The 23,036-nt window shown below is 35.4% G+C and overlaps 1 protein-coding gene across 1 annotated transcript in view; it reads right to left on the bottom strand.

The window, feature by feature from the left end:
• Nucleotides 1–20,245, bottom strand: part of LOC123523031 (U3 small nucleolar RNA-associated protein 15 homolog) — a 70,137-nt gene extending 49,892 nt beyond the window's left edge. The window contains exons 1-3 of the mRNA XM_053549401.1: nucleotides 20,069–20,245; nucleotides 2,261–2,315; nucleotides 660–785 (exon numbers count right to left, since the gene is read on the bottom strand). Of these exons, the coding sequence (XP_053405376.1) occupies nucleotides 660–785; nucleotides 2,261–2,315; nucleotides 20,069–20,230 (343 nt within the window). The 5' untranslated portion in view covers nucleotides 20,231–20,245. The remainder of the gene's footprint in view (nucleotides 1–659; nucleotides 786–2,260; nucleotides 2,316–20,068) is intronic.
• Between the last annotated feature and the right edge of the window lie 2,791 nt (nucleotides 20,246–23,036).

The raw sequence follows: 23,036 nt of genomic DNA, 5'->3' as shown, positions 1-23,036 counted from the left end.
TGCTGTTAACACACATTGAGATGTTTGTATAAATGAAATGGACAGAAATAATTCTAACATGAAATATTTCTTGACTTCCTTAGCTTTGGAACAATAAGTAAAACAATAAACCTATGCAAGGTATACTCAAACGAATCGGCCATTTTGTTGCGAGTGTCAACATGTTTAATAACCCAAAGCATCGAAAAAGACGAAAATTAACGGATCGGTTTAAGGTGTACCAGCACTAAATGAAGGGCCCTACCGAACAGTTTGCTGTATAATACAAGTATCCTTCTTTCTCCATGTCCATAGTACATTTTCTCATCTAAGATTAACAGGTTATTTAAATATATTTAATCAAAGTTTCTAAGAAACTAAATTTATTAATTATCTCCAGACTTCTCAGTCCTTTATGGTAGTTAAATTCCGTGAGGGTAATTATTGTAATGGAGACGTAAACATTTTCCGAGGCGCAAATGAAAGCTGGCTCTGTTTCTTGGTTTATAAATTATAAATTATTTCTGTATTTACTAAAATTTCAAAACTATCGATTGTTGAAGGAACTATCGGTGATTGTTATTGGATCGTGACTTTTCTATCGATGCATGCTATCGGGACACTTAGTATCGCAATGCATCGATAGTTCGATGTATCGTTACACCCCTAATAGTACATACCAGCAGAGAAGAAGAGGCCCCCTGTGGGGAACATGAGGACACTTTCTACAGGAGCACCATGGTCCACGCTCATCACACACTCCCCAATACGTGTGTCAAACAACTTTACTGTGTGGTCATAGGAACCTGTAAGACAAATCTTAATTTGTTAGACTTACCTGTTTGATACTGGTTTAAAATAATATTCCAACTGTGTTTAAGTTACAGAATGGCAATCAGTTAAAAGTATTAACCCAAGTTCCCTTGTTCAGTACCAATTCATGAGGACCTGATAATTCCCCACCTTACTCAAAGGTGAAGGATGAATGACATCTGAAAGTTTCAGACATGCAGTACTGTGTCAGACTGTCAAAAAGAACTTTTGCCTTACACTGAAACACATCTTGTTCGCCCTAGATTGACTATCTTGTGCTCTTCTAACTGAAACAGAATATTTTCGTTCCAGATCATCCTGTGCTCGCCATACCAACCAGAACTTGTTCGCTACATTGTGCAAGTATACCTTGTGTTTTCCCCGAGTTAATTGTGCAAATATTTTCCCTTAATGAAAACAAAAAGATTTTCAACGTCCATTTTGTTTCTTACTTTTCTTAATTTATACACTCATAAAACAGAAAATGATTCTAAAATAATTCTACTAAAAGGTACTTGACATAATATTCTTATATCCAGATAGTTTTCTTTGACAGAGGAAACACTTAATTTACATGCACTTAGCCCATTAATTGTTCTTTTAAGTCAAATGCCAGCATAGTCAGATAGCTTCAAGCAGATGATCATGTCATTTAATATCTTTCAAACATGGTACATAATCTTATTACTCTGTAATACAGCAATATAACTCCTACATTGGACTTCATTATGCTATGTCTAATTCTTATTTTGTTTCTGATGGGTTTAGCACCGCACCAACACAATTAAAGAGGTTATATGGTAACTTTCCAGCTTTGATGGTGGAGGAAGACCCCATCTGTGCCCATGTATTATTTCATCACGGGCAGGCACCTCGGTAGAACCATCAACTTTCTGTCAGCTAACCAAATAGATTCCTCACATGAAAAATTCAACGCCCTTAGTAAGGTTCGAACCCACATTAGTGAGGGGCAAGCGTTTCTAAGTCAACAACCTTAACAACACGACCACAATGGCCGACTAAGTCTAATTCATCATATGCCCAATATTCTAAGTAAATTGGCCGCAATATGTGGACCTATAAGTACATACAAAAGTCTTAAAATGCAACAGTTTTTAAAACTTTATTTCAAACAAGAGCTGCCCAATGACAGAATGCTGCACTGTTTAAAACCCTTTCGCCTAATACTAACTTACATACAAAAGCTTCAGCAAAATTTTCCAACATGAAAAAGGGGCATAATTTTGCAAAACTGTAAGCCACAGTTATGAAACTTGTCAGGTAAAATCAACTCATAATGCTGAAGGTGTGGAAAATCTGAAAACAATTAGTCAAGTGGTACCTTAGAAACATGCTATATGCAAAACTTTCACAAAATTTCTCAGTTTAAAAGGGGCATCATCTGACAGTATAAAACGTGTCCTTTAAGGTCAACTCATGAAATAGGTACATATTACTTTCTACTCACCAGTCAATACTATGTCATTACTAGACTTGCTTGTAACACCACATCTGACATAATCCTGAAAACCAAAAATGCAAAAAAATTAATTTATCATTAGATTTTCTTTCATCAAACTGAGAATGTTTGTCAAAACAAGAGGGCCATGAAGGCCCTGTATTGCTCACTTGACCTACTGACCTAAAGATCATCAAGATTAACATTCTGACCAAGCTTCATTAAGATATGGTCATAAATGTGGCCTCTAATGTGTTAACTAGCTTTTCCTTAGATTTGACCCGGCGACCTAGTTTTTGACCCGACATGACCCAGATTCAATCTTGACCTAAAGATCATCAAGTCTAACATTCTGACTAAGTTTCATGAAGATACAGTCAAAAATGTGGCCTCTAGGTGTTAACAAGCTTTTCCTTTGATTTGACCTTATGACCTAGTTTTTGATCCCATCTGACCCAGATATGAACCTGACCTATAGATCATCAAGATTAACATTCTGACCAAGTTTCATTAAGATATGGTCATAGATGTGGCCACTAAAGTGTTAACTAGCTTTTCCTTTGATTTGACCTGGTGACCTAGTTTTTGAACCAATATGACCCAGATTCAAACTTGACCTCAAGATCATCAAGATTAACATTCTGACTAAGTTTCATAAAGATATAGTCATAAATGTAGCCTCTAGAGTGTTAATAAGCTTTTCCTTTGATTTGACCTAGTGACCTAGTTTTTGAGCCCACCTGACCCAGATATAAACTTGACCTATAGATCATCATGATCAACATTTTGACTAAGTTTCATTAAGATATGATCATAAATGTGGCCTCTACAGTGTAAACTAGCTTTTCCTTTGATTTGACCTGGTGACCTAGTTTTTGAACCCAGATGACCCAATATCGAACGTGTCCAAGATTTTACTCAGGATAACACTCTGACCAAGTTTCATTACGATCGGGCCAAAATTGTGACCTCTAGACTGTTAACAAGCTTTTCCTTTGATTTGACCTGGTGACCTAGTTTTTTTATCCTACATGACCCAGATTCAAAACGGACCTTGAGATCATCAAGATTAACAATCTGATCAAGTTTCATGAAGATACAGTCATAATTGTGGCCTCTACAGTGTTAACAAGCTTTTCCTTTGATTTGACCTGGTGACCTAGTTTTGACCCAACATGACCCAATATCGACTTTGTCCAAGATTTTATTGAGGATAACACTCTGACCAAGTTTCATTAAGATCGAGCTAAAATTGTGACCTCTAGAGTGTTAACAAGCTTTTCCTTTGATTTGACCTGGTCAGTGCCGTAGCCAGACACAAATTTTAACCGAGGCAATCTACGGGGGTGTGGGGGCATGCCCCCCAGAATTGTTGTGTTACATCACAGTAAAAATCGTTCTTTTAACCCTATTTATCTCAGTTACCTTCATATCTTAAGAAAAAAATACATTGATAACTTGTAAGGATAACTGAGGCTTTATTAAAATAAAATCAGAAAGCCATCAGTAAAGACATACAACAACATGCTGTTTATCAGTTTACTGGTAGTTTATTAGTTTATAGCCCGAGAGGGGATAGGTAATGGAGGGGTGAGGGTGAGGGGCTCTGTCCGTGTTGGTTGTGGGGTGGGGTCAGGGGGTCTCCCACTAGAAATGTTTGAATTACAAGTATATGGTGGCCTCTGGTGTTTTATTCATTTTTTTTTTTAATTTTGAGGTACTGAATGGGGCGTCAAGGGGCACTATTCCTAGGAAATTTTGAAATATAGATACGAAATAATGGCATATATTGCATTTTGTTTGGTCTAAATGTTGAGGTTCTGTAGGGGGAATCATCTCATTTTAGTGGGTTCAGGGGGCCACTCTGCCTGAAAAAATTTGAAAAACAGGTATGAAATGGTGGCCTCTGGTGCATTTTTGGTCTAAATTTTAAGGTATAGAAGGGGGTTTCCCCCTCATTTTAGTGTAGTCAGTGGGCTCTCTTCGTGGGAAATTTTAGAAATACATTTGTATATACGAAATGGTGGCCTATGGTGCATTTTTTGGTCTAAATTTTGAGATACTTTAGTGGAACCCCTCATTTTAGTGCGATCAGGGGCTCTCGCCCTGGAAAATCTTGAAATACAGGTATGAAATGGTGACCTCTGGTCCATTCCTTGGTCTAAATTTTAAAGTATGGAAGGGGTTCCCAACCCCCCTCATTTTAATGGGGCCAGGGGGATCTCTTCCTAAAATTTTGAAATATAGATACGAAATGGTGGCCTATGGTGAACTGTTTGGTCTAAATTTTGAGGTACCTTAGGGGGAATCCTCTCATTTTAGGGGGGTCAGGGGGCTCTCGCCCTGGAAAAAAATGAAATACAGGTACGAAATGGGGGGCCTATGGTGTACTGTTTGGTCTAAATATTGAGGTACTGTAGGAGTTTTCCCACTCACTTTAGTAGGGTCAGGGGCTCTTTTCCTGGAAAATTTTGAAATACAGACACGAAATGGTGGCCTATGGTACACTGTTTGGTCTAAATTTTGAGATACTTTAGGGGGAACCCTCTCATTTTAGGTGGGTCAGGGGGCTCTCGCCCTGGAAAAATTTAAAATACAGGTATGAAATGGCGGCCTCTGGTGCATTTTTTGGGTCAAAATTTTGATGTATTGGAGGGAGTTTTCCCCTCATTTTAGTGGGGTCACGGGGCCCTTCCCCTGGAAAATTTTGAAATATCGGTACGAAATAGTGGCCTCTGGTGCTATTTTGGGCTTAAATTTGAGGATAATAATAATAAATAATTGGGTGCAATTGGTCACTTCTCAGTCAACTTGTGGGGGGTGGGGGCACGGGCCTCCTCGATCCGGCCACTGAATCCGGACCTGGCAAGGCTATCAATAAGACTGCTAGGATTTCTGTCTCACCTTGCCTCAATTTATTTAATGTCATGAGGCAAATGATATTCTGATACATTCTAATGATATTAATATAGATTCTACTTTTTTAAGCTTTAATAACTGAATTTTTCATCAGTGTGATAAGCCTACTTTTTACTCTCTTTTTTTTTTTTGGCTCCTCAAATTTTAACCGAGGCAACTGCCTCGGTTTGCCTCAGTGTGGCTACGGCGCTGCTGGTGACCTAGTTTTTGATCCTACATGACCCAATATCGAACTCGTCCAAGATTTTATTGAGGGTAACATTCTGACCAAGTTTCATTAAGATTGGGCAAAAAATGTGACCTCTAGAGTGTTAACAAGCTTTCCCTTTGATTTGTCCTGGTGACCTAGTTTTTGACCCCAGATGACCCAATATCGAACTCGTCCAAGATTTTATTGAGGGTAACATTCTGACCAAGATTCATTAAGATTGGGCCAAAATTGTGACCTCTAGAGTGTTAACAAGCTTTTCCTTTGATTTGACCAAGTGACCTAGTTATTGACCCCAGATGACCCAATATCGAACTCATCCAAGATTTTATTGAGGGTAACATTCTGACCAAGTTTCATTAAGTTTGGGCCAAAAATATGACCTCTAGAGTGTTAACAGTCAAATAGTTGACGACGGACATAGGGCGATCACAAAAGCTCACCTTTGAGCACTTTGTGCTCAGGTGAGCTAAAAATAAACAAACAAAAAACTTATAATCTTGTTTCAAAAATGATTAAACAACAAGAAATATTATACTGAAAAGCCAGGAAATAGTAAGGTCTAAAGTTGCGTGCCTTGAACAATGTTACGTATAAGGTTATCAAAGATTTGCAGGTTAGCTGACTCTGGTCATAGAAATTATCTCTTGATGACTGGTACTGCTATTCTGGTAGTAATATGCAATTTATACAGGTACACAATAGATACGCATATTATTTATGTTTCAACACTATTTGTAGAAACAAAGTTTATTAATTCCTGGTAGATTCTGGCCACTGACCAGATTGTGCTCACCTTTCCTCACCTTTGGTATTAATGAGGCAAGCACCTGAACAAATTTTACCTCTTTGATAAATGATAAGACAACACTTTGGTTTATCTTCTAACCTTCAGTTTCAATTTAGGCAATGTATTTTATATTTGTTTCCACAACTGGTCAGTAAAATAAATACTGAATGTGTACCTGGCTACTGGTAAAAAAAGAAAGAAATACATAGAACTTTATAGAAAATGGCCACGAAAATCTTTTGATGTAAGAAATAGTAGATTATGATGAACCTTATTGTAAACTGGAAATATTCTGAAAATAAGATGATGAAAAATGAGTATTTACTAAAAAGAATATTGAAATATTACTAGTTATGAGAATATTTTTTCTTGAAAAGGATTGCAGTCCAAAAAATCAAATAAACAGTGTTTCATCTACATATTATATTGCAAAATTCACCTTGAGGACGATGATGAAATAACTTTTCATAATTTGCTCCAAAGATAAGAAAATTATACAAATCGATATAAGAAGCTATCGCTATAATATATTCTGTTACATAAGCCTTGTTTTTCATTAAAATATTAATGCACAGCTCTCAAATTTCTTCAGCGCCTCCTTAAGACTGATAAAACTTTAAAATCTCTATACTGCTACATAAAGTATTTCTCCAAGCAGAAATCTGAAATTCTTTGAAACAAATCTTAATGGAGTAAATACCAATCTTAAAACCCTTATCATGCTGGACACAATTGATTCTGCCTTTGCGACAGTGCAGATCATGATCAGCCTGCACATCCATGCAGTCTGATCATGATCTGCACTGTTCGCCATACAGTCAGTATCTTTTTGGTATGAACCCCTTGTAACAGTTAATGGTACTGTCCAAATTGATAGATGGACAAGTTCATTATAGAAATTAAGCAGGGTAAGAGTTAATGGAGTTATTACCAACCCATACCAAAATTATTACCAAAATAAATGTAAAGGTAAACATGTATCAAAGTCTGGCAACTTTAACCCTTACCCTGCGAAATTTCTATAATGAACTTGTCCATCTTTCAATTTGGACAGTACCATGAACGGTTAAAAGGGGTGCATACCAAAAAGATACTGACTGAATGGCGAACAGTGCAGATCATGATCAGACTGCATGAATGGGAGGCTGATGAATAAATTTTACGAAATTTATTGAAATATGACTATGACTCCATGAAATCATGTCCAGCATGATAAGGGTTAACCCAGAAGGCAGAATGATTATTGTAGCAGAATTTCTGCATATATATCTACAGATAAGTTAAACTGATTTCTCGATATCTGAAATCCATGACTCGTGCATGACCCTAATAACTGCAGTTTTATTTATTTACAAATCACAGCAACATGATTAGAAAACACTCAATCTGTCTGGCCGATTAGTAGCTAAGGCAAATAAAAGACTGGAGGATCAATCAAAGAATGTTACTTCCTTAAAGCTAATGCTAAATGTTATTCTGATATGAGGCAGCATCTGATGATGATGTTGATGATGATGATGACAATGATGTTGCTTTTGTTGTTGATGATAATGATGGAGAAAACAATGTTGATGATGTAGATATACTGCAGATAAAATTTAAGAGATCAGATCTACTGCAGTTTCTCTAAAAAAAGATGACAGTCAATTTTGTTATGAAGTTGTTGATGATGATGAAAAAGATTTTAATGCTACTGCTGTTTTTGTTGCTACTGCTGCTACTGTTGAAAATGATAACACCTTTCATGCTGCTAATGAAAAATAAAAAGATGACGGAAATTAGAACTATTATCATAATATTGAGTATTCTGATTTACAGTTAATGGTACTATCAAAATTGAATGATGGACAAGTTCATTATAGAAATTTAGCATGGTAAGGTAGAGTAAATCAAGCAGAGCTCACAGTCTCTAATGCTTTCTCAAAAGAAACTTATTTGTCAAAACACTCATTCTAGTACAAACCATATATAGAAATGCAGATGCGCAGGCTGGTCTGGATCCATGCTGGTCGCAAATGCACTATGTTGGTTTTCTCATGATGCGGCTCATATATTATATCACAGTGTCAACTCAGAATGACACTATTTTTCAAGAGTTCACAATATCTACAAACATACTCAAGCACTTGTAACATTTACTTTATCATACTGAAAAGTATGTAAGTGAGATCACAAAATGAAAATAGATTTTATTACATTCCAAAAAGTATTATTGCTGTTAAACCTAATACCTTTTTTAACTTATGTGCTAACACTAATATTTAATCATGAAAGCCTAATATTTTAGGGCTTATGTGCTATTTTTAGGGGATTTACATAATGAATTAAGAATTTTTAGCTGCTTCAGAATAGAATTTTATACAAAGAAATACAAGTATGATATAATAAAAGAACATGCCACCCTAACTTTGTTGTTGTTGTTGTTGTTGTTGTTGTTTTCATTCTAAAAGGAATGAAATTGAAAGAAAATGCATTTCTTCCACAAATCTCCAAAAAACTTGATTCCAAAGAATTCTGCCACCCAAGACTAGTAAAGTAGTAATTCCTCCAAATTAATTTATATCTCTTTAAATAGTTAATGTTCATAGTTTGGCAAATCAGGCACACTAACTTTGATCTGAGTCAGATAAGAGAATCAACTATCAAACGATAATGTTTTCTTTCCCTATTTTCCCCTCTAAACTGATGTTTTTAAAAACCAGAATTATCATTTTCTCAGTTTATATCTAATTCTTTTAGCACAAAACTAATGAAAATCTAAGGCATATTATATCTACTTCCTGTCAAACTGCAGTTTATATTGTGACACTACTAGACTAGCTCCTAGACTATGATCGATTTTTTTCTATTTTTAATTTTCAAAATTGTGAATATAGCTAGTCTATATCCAATATCATATTACAATCAGTTCTCAGAGAAGGTCTCTAAAATAGACTGGCATTTGTCACTTTTTACTTTTACATAAACCTTAAACTTTTACATAAATCAAAAATTACAAAAGTTGTATTTTTTGGACACATTCTTTATTATCACTCTAGTAGCTAGTCTATGATATTATGTAACATCAGTTAGTTATTTGTACCACTGTTCCGAAGTTTTATATTACCAGTTTTTGAACTTGCTCTCTGCAAGTAACTGACAACTTCTTCACATGAGTTTGTGGTGGAGAAAAAGTGACTTTAGATCCCAGACAACATTCATATCACCTGGGAGTTGAATTAACCTGTGGGATTGAGTTATAGTAAATGAGACAAGTTATTCCACAAGGTGGCTAAAATGTGACCCCAGCACCATTTCAAGCAGCCACCATCTTTTTTTTTTCAAACAGTCAACATACCCATATTCTTTGCTTATCATGTGGTAATAAGCATTTAGAAACATTACTGTCAAAAAAAGTTTATTTGAGAAGATACGGTATGTTAAACACCATAGATGACAAATGTCCAATTAAAACATACTCCAGAAAAAGATATAGACATGAATTAATCAAAAATATCTGCAAAATGTAGACACAAAAATTAAAAAATGGTGAAAAAAATAATTACAAGCAACTGTTAAATATTAGTTTTTTGGCACCATGTTTCTGTTAAGCGCATTATTCACATTTCTTTTTTCAATTTCACCTTGTTATTTGATCTTTATCCATGCCAATTGATGACAAACTCTTGAAGTTTCTACATAAAAACCATCAACAGAAGCATCCTAGATGATCTAGTATAGAAATTCTATACCATGTATGAGAAATTAGCCTCCCTCACCAGAGAGCTGGTGGTATGTTATCACAGGAGGCGGAGCTATACATCTGCAGTGTCCTTGTTGGCCAATAGAAGCTGGGCATACTGCTCAACGTGTGGTAACAACATTTTTGTTCCTTAACAATTAATACAATGTAGTTTAGGACAATTCTTTTTTACTTCCCACTTATATCACAGTCAAGCTATCTTTTGTATGTATCAACTGCATGATTTTATTGACTTTCCAATATAGAAACAATATAATTATCTTTTGTATACATGCATGTATATTAAGCCTTACACGAGGAATTAATAGAATCACAAAGAGTACTTTCTCATATAAATTTTTGCACATAAATATTATAAAACATTTTTTTCTGAAAATTAATTCTTTAATAAGAAGGCAAAATTCTTTTTTGCTACATTGTATTTTCTCATTGAAGTCTTATCATAAAAATACCATAATTAAACCTTCCCGTTTAAAGAGCAGAAAAACATTAATTCACAAAAATCAAAGTTTCACAAAAAACACAACTACATTATCTCGCTCTTTTAAAATGATTACCAAATATCTTACAAGACAAATGGAAGTTTCATAATCAGATGTGAAGATTTAATGAATTCAATATGTGTTGTAAAAGTGATGGAATTGGAGCCAGCGTTCTCGACAGCTCTCACAAAAAATACACCAAAATATGTAATGTGGCAACGTAATGAACTATCCATAAATCGCAACTTTTTGTATTTCTAACGATTAAAGAGTCTTATGTCCCATTAAATCTCAGAAAACAGGGAGCATGGTATGGAGAAATAATTATCACCAATAAAATATATAATAAATGGGTAGGTATCACAGATTTCTTATTTCCATTAATCATAGTGTTTTGTATTCACATAATCTTGGTACATTGTATATGTATTTAAATAACTAAGTGAATATTTTAAATGTCTGGAATCTACGGATAACCTTTCTCCAATACAAAATGTAATCAGATCTTTTTTTCGTGTGAACATCATAATATCTTTTATTTCACAGGTATAATACTCCTTCTTATGCTTGGATATATCATTCCTCTTCTAAAATAATATCCTTTGGTATGTAAAATAATATCCAACATAAAGTATATATATCATTTCCTCTTTCATGTGCAAATATTATCTTTCTTGAACTTTAAATTTGTTCTAGTCTAAATCCTGTATCCACATGTACTAAGTAAGGACTCATACTATAAATCATGTCTTTTCTTATACACATAACCATTTTTTGTTATAAATATAGATCCTTTCTCTCATACCCTTTCTCAATCATATCAATTCTCTCATACAGATCATATCCATTCTTTTCATTCTCTCATACAGATCTTGTACTTTCTTCCACACAGATAATATGGTTACCTCTATACAGATCATAACAATTCTCACATACAGATCTTGTACTTTCTCGCATACAGATTGTATCCATTCTCTCATACAAATAATACACATTTTCTCATACAGATCAAATCCATTCTTTCATACAGATCATATCCATTCTGTCATAAAGATCATACCTATTCTGTCATACAGATCATATCCATTCTTTCATATAGATCATATCCATTCTCTCACACAGATCACATCCATTGTCATAAAGATCTTACCTATTCTGCCATTAAGATCATATCCATTCTTTCATATAGATCATATTCATTCTCTCACACAGATCATATCCATTCTCTTATACAAATCAGATCCATTCTCTCATACAGATTATATCCATTCTCTCATACAAAACATATCCATTCTCTCATACAAAACATATCCATTCTCCCATACAGAGCATATTCATTCCCTCACACAGATCATATCCATCCTCTCACACAGATCACATCCATTTTCTTATACAAATCAGATCCATTCTCTCATACAGATTATATCCATTCTCTCATACAGATCATATCCATCCTCTCATACAAAACATATCCATTCTCTCATACAAACTAGAAAATGCTTTTGTAAAAAAGCGCATGTCTCCCCCAATGCAAAGTCCTATAGGCAAGAAGTAAATAGGGGTCAGGAGCGAAAGTCAAAGAGACACTGATGGTTGGCTGCAATAGGGATCATCTACTTGGCATGTACAGTCATCCCGCTAAATTTCAACACTCGTGGCCTAGTGGTTCTCAAGTCACTGTTCAGGCTCCTGTGACCTTGACCTTTGATCAAGTGACCTCAAAATAAATAGGGGTCATCTACTCTGCATGTCCAATCATCCTATTAAGTTTCAACATTGTGGGTCAATGGTTCTCAAGTTATTTCCAAAAAATGATTTTACATGAACAGGCCACTGTGACCTTGACCTTTCATACACTGACCCCAAAATCAATAGGGGTCATCTACTCTGCATGAACAATCATCCTATGAAGTTTCAACATTCTGGGTCAAGTGGTTCTCAAGTTATTGAACGGACCTGGTTATCAATGTTCAGGCCCCTGTGACCTTGACCTTTAACGGAGTGACCCCAAAAACAATAAGGGTCATTTACTCTGCATGAACAATCATCCTATGAAGTTTCAGCATTCTGGGTCGAGAGGTTCTCAAGTTATTGATTGGAAATGGTTTTCCATGTTCAGGCCCCTGTGGCCTTGACCTTTAACAGAGTGACCCTAAAATCGTTAGGGTTCATCTACTCTGCATGACCAATCATCCTACGAAGTTTCATCATTCTGGGTCAAGTGGTTCTCAAGTTACTGACCAGAAATGGTTTTCAATGTTCAGGCCCCTGTGACCTTGACCTTTCACAGAGTGACCCCAAAATCGTTAGGGGTCATCTACTCTTTATGACCAATCATCCTATTAAGTTTCAACATTCTGGGTCAAGTGGTTCTCTAGTTATTGATCAGAAATGGTTTTCAATGTTCAGGCCCCTGTGACCTTGACCTTTAATGGAGTGACCCCAAAATCAATAGGGGTCATCTACTTTGCATGTACAATCATCCTATGAAGTTTCAACACTCTGGGTCAAGTGGTTCTCTAGTTATTGATCAGAAATGGTTTTCAATGTTCAGGCCCCTGTGACCTTGACCTTTGACGGAGTGATCCCATAATCAATAAGGGTCATCTACTCTTTATGACCAATCATCCTATCAAGTTTCAACATTCTGGGTCATGTGGTTCTCTAGTTATTGATTGGAAATGATTTTCAATGTTCAGGCCCCTGTGACCTTGACCTTTGACGGAGTGACCCCAAAATCAATAGGGGTCATCTACTCTTCATGATCAATCATCCTATGAAGTTTCAACATTCTGGGTCAAGTGGTTCTCTAGTTATTGATCAGAAATGGTTTTCAATGTTCAGGCCCCTGTGACCTTTACCTTTGATGGAGTGACCCCAAAAACAATAGGGGTCGTCTACTCCAGCAGCCCTACAACCCTATGAAGTTTGAAGGTTCTAGGTCAAATGGTTCTCCAGTTATTGCTCGGAAATGAAGTGTGACGTACGGACGGACGGACGGAAGGACGGATGGACGGACGGACAGGGCAAAAACAATATGTCTCCTGGGGGAGACATAATTATATCCATCCTCTCATACAAAACATATCCATTCTCTCATACAGAGCATATTCATTCTCTCACACAGATCATATCCATCCTCTCAAACAGATCACATCCATTCTCTTATACAAATCAGATCCATTCTCTCATACAGATTATATCCATTCTCTCATACAGATCATATCCATCCTCTCATACAAAACATATCCATTCTCTCATACAAATCATATCCATCCTCTCATAGAAAACATATCCATCCTCTCATACAGAGCATATTCATTCTCTCACACAGATCATATCCATCCTCTCACACAAATCATATCCATTCTCTCACACAAAACATATCCATTCTCTCACACAGATCATAACCATCCTCTCAAACAGAGCATATTCATTCTCTCACACCATTCATATCCATTCTCTCACACAAAAGATATCCATTCTCTCACACAGATCATATCTCACACAGATCATATCCATTCTCTCACACAGATCATATCCATTCTCTCACACAGACCATATTCATTCTCCCATACTTGAATTTCCTCTATCTTAAGGAAAACTGTCATGGCACAACCTGATTTAGTAGAAAAGGAGTAAAAGACATGGTCTACTTTCTACTTCAAACATTGTTGACCAGAAGGCATACAAATCAAAAGCCACTTTCAGCCAGTTTAGACAAACTATGAACCAAATGAGCTTTCATCTTAAAACAGTGTCCTCATATATTTTAGCACAACTGTCATTTTCAATACAAATAATAGCAGTGGCATCTGAAAATCATTCCTTATCTTTAAATCTTTTTAAAAGTTTAAAATCATATTCAACAAGGAACCTAAAAACTAGCTGCAAAACAGGACTCCATTAAATCTTATCCAATTAGTTTGTCTAACCTGTCAATTAACAAAATGTTTATCTTGTTATGCCATACAATCACCTTTGTGAAAATCTTGTTAAGTCAACCAAAATTACTTCTAATGCGACTGAAATGCCTTCTTTCAATAACTCCAGCTAAAAAAACAAGATTTAAACTCAAAGAATGATAAAACTGTTGAAAATCATGTCCAACATTCAACTACAGCAGGTTTTCAGAAATCTGCAAATTTCAAGTAGTCCATTGGAAACTTTAAGCTATGGTAACAGAAATTTCAAGCTATAATATGAAATAAGGCACTGCCTCAATCTGGAATCGATCTGACTTCAACTCATCCTATAACATTTGAAAACATTTGAGGGCCCCCAATAATGTTGTTATAACTTCTGGCCCAGCCCCCTTTTTTATATTTACATTGATGTATTTATGTATGCTTGTTGTATGTGTGTGTATAGAATATGTATACATTCTTGATTTTCCCTATTTCGATAAAAAATTACATTTCTTAAGACAATACCTCCGATAATCTCTACAACAAAAAAAAAAATCTACATTTTTCTACATTTATGACACCAGTCCCATCAAATCAACAAAAAATTCCTAAGCAGACATCGTCTGTTTGTTTTTGCAACAAACGCTGAATATAACTCGGATATCAATCCAAAAATCTCGTCAAAAGTCAAAATAAATGGGTTCTACAATGATGATGGTGAAAAGGAATACCTGAAGAGAAGGTATAATGAGATTAACAAATTGCTTTGTTTTGTATAATGGGCACAAAGAAACCATCTAGACCATAACCTCTCTCTAACTATCTTCTAAACCTGTTGAATACAGTAGATATAAATCACTCACAATAATTGTCAAAAGGCAGAAAAATAATCTTAATGTTCTATATTCTTGTTTATTTGGTCTTCAACACTTTTGTTGAAATAATGTTAAAGCAATTTAGCTTAACAACTTTACAAATTCATTTTTATTTTAAAAACTAAAGACAAAAATTTTCTTTTTTCTTTCATCAACATGAATTGAATGTCACAGACTTGGTGTAATACTAGAGGAACCTGTGTGATAAGTCATCTACTAGTTATGAAATGTCCAAACGAATATATCTCATGGTACTGACTTCTTTAAGTTTCATTTATTGCAGCTCTATGTATAACACGTACTAACCCCTACAGCAGTCCCAAATCTTGCACAAAAGGATCCAGGTTGAAAAACAATTGATGTAACTATATGTGAAGCACTGATTCCTGTGGTAGTTCCAACTCTGGCCCAAGGAAAGCTTGGTAGAGTATCAGGACTAGCTTCTTGTGTGTAAAACTATAAAATCAATCCTTACAATATTAGGGAAGAAGATATTTAATTTTTTCTGTTGTCTTCTCGAGCCAAAGACAGCCCAAAGACTAAAACAGTTACTATTTCAAGAAGTACAACTTTTAGGAATGTCACAAAGACAACAGTGCCAAACAATTTTGTTTAGAATCCATTGCAGGAATGTCACAAAGACAAAGACAACAGTGCAAACAATTTTGTTTAGAATATGTCACAAAGACAAAGACAACAGTGCCAAACAATTTTGTTTAGTATCCATTGCAGGAATGTCACAAAGACAAAGACAACAGTGCCAAACAATTCTGTTTAGAATCCATTGCAGGTATGTCACAAAGACAAAGACTACAGTGCCAAACAATTCTGTTTAGAATCCATTGCAGGAATGTCACAAAGACAAAGACGACAGTGCCAAACAATTTTATTTAGAATCCATTGCAGAATGTCACAAAGACATAAGACGACAGTGCCAAACATTTTTATACCCTTTAAAACGGGACGTATTTGGAACTGGGGCACAGCATCCACAGACTTGTCGGAGCATATCTTCTCCTGATGGAGGGATTTGATGAAACTTGCACAGTTGTTCACATCATGAGACTGTCAGCGCAAGAACATCCATGCAAGGTCACTTAAGGTCAAAGGTCATTCAGAATGCTTGTCGGACATATCTTCTCATGCATGGAGGTGATGAAGTTCAAGTCTATCAGGACGAGTGTCAGCGCAAAAACCAGGTCCCTAGGTCTAAGGTCAAGGTCACACTTAGCGGCCAAAGGATACAAGAATGAAAAATTCAAGAATGACTTTGTCCGGAGAATATCTTCTTCATGCATGGAAGGATTTTGATGTAGCTTGGCACAGTTGTTCACCATAATGAGACGGAGTGTCATGCGCAAGAACCAGGTCCCTAGGTCTAAGGTCAAGGTCACACTTAGAGGTCAAAGGATACAAGAATGAAAACTTTGTCCGAAGCATATCTTCTTCATGCATGGAAGGATTTTGATGTAGCTTGGCACAGTTGTTCACATAATGAGACGGAGTGCCATGCGCAAGAACAGGTCCTAGGTCTAAGGTCAAGGTCACACTTAGAGGTCAAAGGATACAAGAATGAAAACTTGTCCGGAGCATATCTTCTTCATGCTGAAAGGACTTTGATGTAGCTTGGCACAATTGTTCACCATCATGAGATGGAGTGTCATGCACAAGAACCAGGTCCCTAGGGGTAAGGTCAAGGTCACACTTAGAGGTCAAGGCTACAAGAATGAAAACTTTGTCCGGAGCATTTCTTCTTTATGCATTGAGGGATTTTGATACAACTTGGCACAAATGTTCACTAGCATGAGACGGAGTGTCATGCACAAGAACCAGGTCCCTAGGTCTAAGGTCAAGGTCACACTTAGAGGCCAAAGGTCAGATACAAGAATGACTTTGTCCGGAGCATTTATTTTTCATGCATGGAGAGATTTTGATGTAACTTGGCACAATTGTACACCATCATGAGACGGAGTGTCATGCACTGGTCCCTTCTTTTGAATTACTTCCTTGCTGTTACTATAAATAGCTTATATTGTAACTTTTTCATTACAAGTCGTAGGGAAAAATCGAGACCACTTTTCTGTAGTACAACATGCATGCTACATCCAATTCTGAGGTGTATTTTGAGCTATCTCTACCTGGTAAGGATTTTTGTATGGACTTGCAACTTTTTTTTTTTTGATTTTTTTTTTTTTTTTTTTTTAGATTAACAACCCTTAGTTGTTACTATAAATAACTTACATTGTAACTTTTTTATAATTGACCGTAGGGAAAAACCAAGACCACTTTTCTGTGGTACAACACTGATGTTACATTCAAATTTTGGTTGTATTTTAAGGTATCTCTACCTGGTAAGGATTTTTTTTGTGGACTTAAAAAATAAAAGAATCACAATAATTTCTAAAAAAAAACAACAAACATTGTAAACAACTAGAAAATTAAAATTCCATTTGAAAATACAGGTGCTAGTTTAAAGAAATTTGCTGTGACGGGCGTATATTGTGACATTCTGGCACTCTTGTTTTAGGGCACTCTTGTTTTAGAATCCATTGCAGGAATGTCACAAAGACAACAACGACAGTGCCTAACAATTTTGTTTAGAATCAACTGCAGGAATGTCACAAAGACAAAGACGACAGAGCCTAACAATTTTGTTTAGAATCAACTGCAGGAATGTCACAAAGACAAAGACGACAGTGCCTAACAATTTTGTTTAGAATCAACTGCAGGAATGTCACAAAGACAAAGACGACAGTGCCTAACAATTTTGTTTAGAATCAATTGCAGGAAAGACAAAGACAACTGTGCCAAATTAATTTTGTTTAAAATCAAATGCAGGAATGTCACAAAGACAACGACGACAGTGCCTAACAATTTTGTTTAGAATCAACTGCAGGAATGTCACAAAGACAAAGACGACAGTGCCTAACAATTTTGTTTAGAATCAACTGCAGGAATGTCACAAAGACAAAGACGACAGTGCCTAACAATTTTGTTTAGAATCAATTGCAGGAAAGACAAAGACAACTGTGCCAAATTAATTTTGTTTAAAATCAAATGCAGGAATGTCACAAAGACAATGACGACAGTGCCTAACAATTTTGTTTAGAATCAACTGCAGGCATGTCACAAAGACAAAGTCGACAGTGCCTAACAATTTTGTTTAGAATCAATTGCAGGAATGTCACAAAGACAAAGACGACAGTGCCTAACAATTTTGTTTAGAATCAATTGCAGGAATGTCACAAAGACAAAGACGACAGTGCCTAACAATTCTGTTTAGAATCAATTGCAGGAATGTCACAAAGACAACAGTGTGCCTAATGGATTCATTAAGAATCACTAGCTTGAATGTTACAAAGACTACAGGCTTACCAATTTCATTAAGGATCAGTTGCAGGAATTTCACAAAGACTACAGTGCCTAATGATTACATCATGAGTCACCTACATGTATGTCACAAAGACTTCAGTGTTCAATGATCATTTGCAGGAATGCCTCAAAGACAATACAGGCTACTTGTTCATTAAGAGACACCTGTGAGCATGTCACATAATGGTTCATCAAAATTCATCTTCAGGAATGTCAGAGCGGACACAAAATGGAAGGCTCAAACCTTTGACCTTGAGTTGTGACCTTGACCTTGAGCTGACAAGGCTGACTCATGGGTTCTGCACATCGTCTTAATGAGGTGATCATTTGACCTAAGTTTCATAAAAATCCTTCAAGGGGTTTAGGAGATATGGAGCTGACACGAAAATGTTACGGACAGAAGGATGGAAGGACGGATGGAGACCATTCCTATAACCCCCACCACTTGTGGCAGGGGATTAATGAAGAGTTAAAATTCAGCTGGAATGTGCAAGACTGTTGCACTGCTTAAGTTCCAAGTATCAGTTACAATTGTATTAATCTTTAAGATCTCAAAAGTATTACTGGTATTCTATATCTTCCCATTATTTCTGGTGTTCCATACCTTATGTGCTTGTTTCTATTCAGCTGCACCAAATACTTATGGTGTTCTTTGTCTAGTGAACAACTTTCTATTCAGCTGTCACACCTACATAATATTATGGTGTTCCTTACTTTGTGGTGGACATGTTTCTATTCACCTGCACCAGCTATTTCTTGTGTTCCTTACCTTGTGGAGATAGCTTCACTACTTACCTCTCGTGTTAACTGTTGGACATGTTTCTATTTAGCTGCACCACCTACTTTTTATATTCATTACCTTTAGGTCATGTGTTTATTCAGCAGCAATACATATTTCTTGTGTTCCTTTCTTTGTGGACGGGTTCCATTGAGCTTCCAACCTACTTCTGGTGTTCCTTACTTTGTAGGCAAATCTCTGTTCAGCTGAATCACCTACTTCTTGTGTTCATTACCTTGTGGACATGCTTCTATTTAGCTGCTCCCACCAACTTATGTTTTCCTTACCATGTGGACATGTTTCTATTTAGCTGCTCCCACCTATTTCTGGTGTTCTTTACCTTGTAAACATGTTTCTATTTAGCTGCTCCCACCTATTTCTGGTGTTCTTTACCATGTGGATATGTTTCTATTTAGCTACTCCCACCTATTTCTGGTGTTCATTACCTTGAGGACAAATTACTATTCAGATGAACCACCTATTTCTGGTGTTCATTACCTTGTGGACAAGTTTCTTTTGAGCTGCACAGACTATATTTTGAGTTTTGCTCCTTTAAATCAGTTTGCAATAAATACCTTCCTATTGAAATGTCCTCAATTATTACTGGTGTTTTGAACATGTTGCATGTACATTTTCAGTTGGAATGGTTCCAATGCCTTACCATATGAAATGCCTTCAATAAGAATGTTGAAGCTGGTCAAACTGGTTTTTAGAAGTTTTAGAATATTACTACTGCTTCTTACCTTGTGGTCAGTGTAAGTGACAAGTTCTTTCTCTGTTGGAATGTCCCAAACTTTTACAGTGTTATCATCAGATCCAGACAAAACTTGGGTATTACTTGACAGAAATTTGGAAACATGAACTGCACTGTAATTGAAAAATATGTTTATTGTTTCTTGTAACATATACAGCAATGTGAAAAGTAAGTCTGATCAGAATTCACAACATACACAAGAATGAATGAATATGTTAGTTTTGGGTTCATGGCCATTTTTCAACAGCATCTTAGTTATTTAACAGTCGGTAGATAACCTAACCGGTGTTCCTGGATTCTGTACCAGTACAAACCTGTTCCCTGCCAACTTCTCCACATGAATCAGAGGAGGACAAATTATTTCTGACACAATCTGATATTTGCTTATTTATCCAATTCATTCATCTATGAGAGAACATGTAAATTGCAAATCTACCTAGCTAAATAAATCTTGATTGCAAGTTCGTTGAGGCTCTAAATTTCAACTAATCTGAGACCCTTCATGGATGTACATCAATCTCCGTAAGTACGGTAAACTACCACATATATGCTAATTCCTTGAATGTCGGACTTGAATGTCAAATAGTCTGCATATTGCACTGTATAATCTGACCTCGGAAAACACAATTGTAAGTCTTAAATGACCAATTTTTTTTTACTTTGCAGTGATTAAATGAATCTGAAGAAAGAATTTAAGTCAAATGAAATTATTTTTACCTTTGTTATAAGATAATGACAACTCGCTAGGAGTCTCTCACAGTCATACATACCACTAGCAATAAGTGACCTTAGTGGTATAGAGATCTGACAATGGCAGTTCCAATCATTCATGGCAATTACCCACTCATTTTGAAAGCAGCTATTCTCTGAAAATTACCTAAAATGACGTCACATCAGTGGCAATACATGATTCGCCTGGCTGATCTTGGTCTGCACTGGTCACAAAGGCAGAATCACTTGCCGCCAGCAGGCTAAAGGTTAAGTTTACAGAAACTATAGTTTCTCCCTTTTTTTCCAGAGATACGTCAGTTGCCAAATTTGTTTCAATTGAAAAATATAATTTTTTTCAATGTAATCAGATGTACTATCACCATATCTGTTTAGATAGAAAATTAAAATTTTCATTGATGCAAACTGTTCTCTTTTCTTCTAATACGAGTATACAAAGTTTCCCTGCAATTAAATCTTGATGCCAAGTCTAAAGTTCCTACAATCACAAAGCTCTATTTTCTTTAAACATTTAATCTTCGCAAAAAAATGACAACCCTCCAAAAAATAAACAGATGTTGCTGGATTTATATATCAACATGGTAAAATGCATCTAATTAACTTTAAGGAATTTTCAATATCTTAGAAAAATAAATTATGACAAGAAAATGTCTCTCCAGCACGGAGCATTTGTAAATGATTTTCCTGACATGTAACTTTTTTAACTGTAAAATCATTTCAATGCGTTGGCATTAAATTTCAAGGTTTCAGCTAAAATGGCTGTTTTGTAGGAACATGAATTTGTAGTTTTCAAGCTTTTAATTAAGAAATAATACTGTGTTTTAACGTTATTAATACATGGAAAATAGGAAAATAATTTTATTATATACTTTTTCAATTTTTTGTTTCAAGAAAATTGCCAACTCAAATTTCACATAATATATTTCATAAGAATTTATATTATTTTGCTACAAAATTTTCATTTTTATTTATCAAAATCTATATATATAGTATCTAGATCATTGAACTAGCGGTAAAAACTTTCTGAAATGCTAAAATCGAAATGCAGATGTTTATACAATCATTTCGGTTTTCTCCCAAGCTATTTTCTCAGATAGAACCCACTAATTAATCACTTCAATATAGAAACATAAGGGAGAAAATTAATTCTTATAACACATTTCATATCCCATAATTAAATTTATAGAGATAGGGGAAGAATTTGTAGAAATCTCAAAGGACGCTCCACTTCTGTTGTTTTCATGCGGAATTTCTAACGTGGATCATCATTATCCCAGCGGCGATGATCCAATGTGCCGTTACAAATTTTATCATATAGGTGAAATAGAAATACGTCAGATTTCATTTTCAGAAATATTTTTGAGGAAAAAGTAACAGATATTTAAAACAGGTTATTTTTTCCTCAAACATATTTAACATAAAAATAGTTCCCTTGAACATCTATAAATTTCCTACACTCTTTAATGCTTATTTCTTTATTTTCTATAAACTGTGAAATCTTTGTCAATATCATGGTTGAGAAAATTAATGATATTTAATTCAAAATCCCATGATTTCTCATTCAAACCTCAAAAACCACGAATTTATATCCCAAAGATATAATTATTTTGGCCTAAACCACAAAATTTCATTCCCAAGAAACTAAATTATTTTTATTGTTACAGTCTAATAATTTATATTTTTATATTCTGTAATTTATGGTTGTACGAACCAGCAGTAGCACAAATATGAAATAACAAGGATTGGACGGACGGACAGACAGACAGTGTGATTACTACCATAAAATGCTTTTTATATCAGTGATACTGGTATAAGAATTACAAGCTTTATTTCTTTCAATCTTACTTTTTTTTCATATTCTTCATGAAACCATAAAACGTCAACAAATTTGAAGCTGGAGTTAAGAATGTATCACAAATTATTTCTGCAAATCAATATAACGGCTACTATAATAGGGCCAATCTAATCACGGCAATGAAGATTCATCTAGGAAGCAGTATAAAATGAATTAGACGAGCATAGAGATCATCCAGTTTAAACGGGGAGCCTAATTACTCGTCTATTATTCATACAAAATAGACCTCCGCGCACACTGTAAGCAAAACCTGTCAGTTGTGTCGAAATTATTAAAACAAATGATTTCCCTAATTTGGCAATAGATCTAATGAATCTGTGAAGTAATGAATATACCATTAGCTCTTCCGAAGTCGGTAATTTAATTCAAGCCA

Source organism: Mercenaria mercenaria, chromosome 8 (assembly GCF_021730395.1).
Source record: "Mercenaria mercenaria strain notata chromosome 8, MADL_Memer_1, whole genome shotgun sequence".
Classification (NCBI taxonomy): Eukaryota; Metazoa; Mollusca; class Bivalvia; order Venerida; family Veneridae; genus Mercenaria; species Mercenaria mercenaria.
Note: the sequence above shows the minus strand (reverse complement) of the source record. Positions and strands in the feature narration are given on the sequence as shown.